The sequence below is a fragment of the Anopheles coluzzii genome, chromosome 2 (genome assembly GCF_943734685.1).
Source record: "Anopheles coluzzii chromosome 2, AcolN3, whole genome shotgun sequence".
Taxonomy (NCBI): domain Eukaryota; kingdom Metazoa; phylum Arthropoda; class Insecta; order Diptera; family Culicidae; genus Anopheles; species Anopheles coluzzii.
In genome coordinates this window covers 79,896,659-79,899,984 of record NC_064670.1, presented here as the reverse complement: position 1 = coordinate 79,899,984, position 3,326 = coordinate 79,896,659, and the positions used below count along the sequence as shown (strand labels likewise).

General features: G+C 56.5%; 1 protein-coding gene across 1 annotated transcript; it reads right to left on the bottom strand.

The window, feature by feature from the left end:
- Positions 1 to 1,231: 1,231 nt before the first annotated feature.
- Positions 1,232 to 2,176, bottom strand: LOC120961291 (uncharacterized). Its single transcript, XM_040384992.2, has one exon. It carries the CDS (start codon positions 2,174 to 2,176, stop codon positions 1,232 to 1,234), a length of 945 nt encoding a protein of 314 aa, XP_040240926.2.
- Between the last annotated feature and the right edge of the window lie 1,150 nt (positions 2,177 to 3,326).

Below are 3,326 nucleotides of genomic sequence, written 5' to 3'. Positions count from 1 at the left end.
AGAAGTTCGTCATGGCCAAAAACCTCTTCAGCTCCATGACGGTGGTCGGTTTCGGGTACTGACGAATAGCTTCCACCTTATCTTCTAACGGCCGGATGCCTTCGGCGGTGACGCGGTGTCCTAGAAAAGAGATTTCTATTTGGGCGAACTCACACTTCGCCAGGTTAATGGTTAGCCCGTGTTGCGTGAGGCGATTGAAAAGCTGTCGAAGATGGTATCGGTGTTCCTCCGGTGTCCTTGACGCGACTATGATGTCATCGATGTACGGGAATACGAAGTCGAGACCGCGTAGAACGTTGTGGATCAGTCTCTGGAACGTTTGGGCCGCGTTTCGCAACCCGAAAGGCATAGTGGTGTATTCGAAGAGTCCGAAGGGAGTGATGATCGCCGTCTTGGGGATGTCGTCCGGATGGATGGCGATTTGATGGTACGCCTTCTGTAAGTCCACCTTCGAGAAGATGGTGTTCCCTTCCAGCTGCATGGTGAAATCGTGCAGATATGGCAACGGATACCGGTCGGGGTTGGTGCGTGCATTGAGAGCGCGGTAATCGCCGCAGGGACGCCAGGTACCATCCGCTTTACGCACCATGTGCAACGGACTGGCCCAGCTGCTGCTAGACGGCCGGACGCCCGTCCCGAGTTGTACAAGGGACTCAAACTCTGCTTTGGCTGCAGCATATTTGTCCGGTGGTAGACGCCGTGAGCGGGCGAACGTTGGCGGGCCCGTGGTCTCAATGCGGTGTACTACTTCAGACGGATTTCTCGTTCGAGGTGAGTTCGTAATGAGATCGGGGAACTCATTTAGCAGGTCGGCTACGGGTGAAGACGCGTCACATACCTTGACGGTGGACTGTCGGGTTGTGTCCGGCTGACCGGCTACGCGAAGGTTAGATTGCGCGTCAACAAGTAAATGGTAATGGCGCAGAAAGTCCGCTCCTATGATGGCAGAGCTTACGTCCGCGATAACGAAATTCCACAAAAAAGGACGGCGTAAACTAAGATCAATTGTACGGAGGGACTCACCATATACCACTATCGGCGAACCGTTGGCTGCATATAGCCGCATCGTAGACGGCTTCGAGGGGATGTAGTTAGCTGACTTCGGGATGACGGAAACATCACCGCCAGTGTCGATTAGGTAGCGAAGTTGTGTTTTGCGGTCGAAGATCACCATCCGGTTGCTGACAGGTGAGATGGTGTTCACTTGCGATCCGATGTTCCCGGCGCATCCTCATGCTGATGACGGCGGTTGACCCGAGCTCGGGGACACGGGGGCTGGATACGAGCAAGGCTGTCGGCAGGATCGTGCTGTTCTTCCAAAACGGCGGTGGTAGTAGCACTGTCCATCGGTGGCGTCAGTGACACGACGTGGCGGTGTCGGTGGCTGTGAACGAGGGTGAGTCCGGAAGCGGTCGCTTTGGCGGCACTGTCGCATGAACTCGTTGAGCTGGCGGCTAAGGTCGTCCACTTTCCGCGTCATTTGTGCTTCGAAATCGGTCGTCGTGCGTACCTCGGCCATGGTGTTGCAAGCGCTGGTCGTGGCGAGAGGTGAAATGCATTCCATTATAGCGTCGGCGACGGCGGTCTTGTCTGCTGTTGCTCCTTGTGCGGCGATAACGGCCGACTGCACGTGTGGAGGTAGCTTCCCAATCCAGAGGTCCACCAGGAGCGATTCGATAATCGTATCGCCAGCGGCACGACGCATCTCCGCAAGTAGCTGGGACGGTTTGCGGTCTCCTAATTCGGTCGCGTACAATAACCGATGTAGTCGCCTGCGTTGAGATTCGCTGTAATGTGCGAGGATGGTTTTTTTTACGAAATCGTATCGGTCAGTCGCAGGCACGTTTCCTAGTAGCGGTTGTAGCTCCGAGAACAAACGAAGAGGTATCTGAGCCATCACTATATGGAAACGTCGGTTGTCCATTTTCGCGGTGATACCGGACGCTACGAACCAATGTTCTAAAGCACAGAAAAACGACGGTAGGTTGTTGGTGTCCATCTCCGGTACATTCAGTCGTATGGCGTGGCATGTGTCCACTTGGCGCTCTGTGGTGGGCTCTATCGTAGGTGCTGCTGCAGCCGCGTCGTTAACATCAGCCGGTCTCATCTCAGCCGCCTCTGGGACGAGCGGTAATGCTAGGGAAGCGCGCTGCAGGTCGGGGCTGTGTTGCATCATCTTTTACGCCACGTGTAAAATCGTGGTTTCGCTGCACGGTGCTTTGAAAACCCGAAATGCCGCTGTAGGGTTCCGAAAACAATGGCGCTGTCTGCTCGTACACAATGGCGCGCTGAACTGATTGACACAAAATGGTGCGCTGTACCGACACGAATAAAATGGCGTCGCTGTGTCGGAAAATGGTGTGTCGCGAATGACGATGTCACTTGCACTGGCCGGCTTGACGGCGTATTTGGGCTTACTGGAATGACGGCGTAATTGGTTCGAGCCAGATGGTTGGTACGGGTCGCTGGTCTCACAGGCGTAGACAGCTGAGGGCACGTGCCGGATCGATGACGAAGGCTGCTGGCTGTGTGGACCGGAACGTTGGTGCGGTGCGCGGGGTCGTACGCTGAAGCGTTGGCGTGGGCTACTAGCTACACGGGCCGGATCTTCGGCGAAAGCTGCTAGCAACATGGGCCGTAACGTCAGTTTGCTTCTTAGATCGTAAGGCGATGTTTCGATGGTTACACGGGCCGGAACATCGGCGTAGCGTGCTAGTTGCACGAGCCGGATCGTCGGCGTGTTTCGGTGGTTACACGGGCCGGAACATCGGCGTAGCGTGCTAGTTGCACGAGCCGGATCGTCGGCGTGTTTCGGTGGCTACACGGGCCGGAACATCGGCGTAGCGTGCTAGTTGCACGAGCCGGATCGTCGGCGTGTTTCGGTGGTTACACGGGCCCGAACATCGGCGGAGTGTGCAGGTTGCACAAGCCGGATCGTCGGCGGTGTTCGCAGGTTACACGAGCCGGAACATCGGCGAAGTGTGCGGGTTGCACAAGCCGGATCGTCCGCGAGGTTAGCTTGTTACACGGGCCGGAACATCGGCAAGTGTGCTGGTCGCACAAGCCGGATCGTCGGCGTGAACTGCTGGTGTAACCGTTGGGGTGCTCTTTCTCTCTCTCTCTCTCTCTCTCTCGTCGATCTGCTTCCGTGGGGGGTCGGTCGGTCGCTGACTGCCAGATCGTGGATCCTGTGGACACTTCACTGGCACAATTTTCACTCGCGGCGGTGAAAATGTTCGGTCGGGCGACGCACTCACGCACTCACGGAATACACGCACACACTCACAATAAAACACACGCACTCGCGTCGAAATACTCGCACTCGC

Coding starts and splice junctions, on each gene's coding strand:
- LOC120961291 (XM_040384992.2), bottom strand. CDS start 2,176: ATGATGCAACACAGCCCCGACCTGCAGCGCGCTTCCCTAGCATTACCG.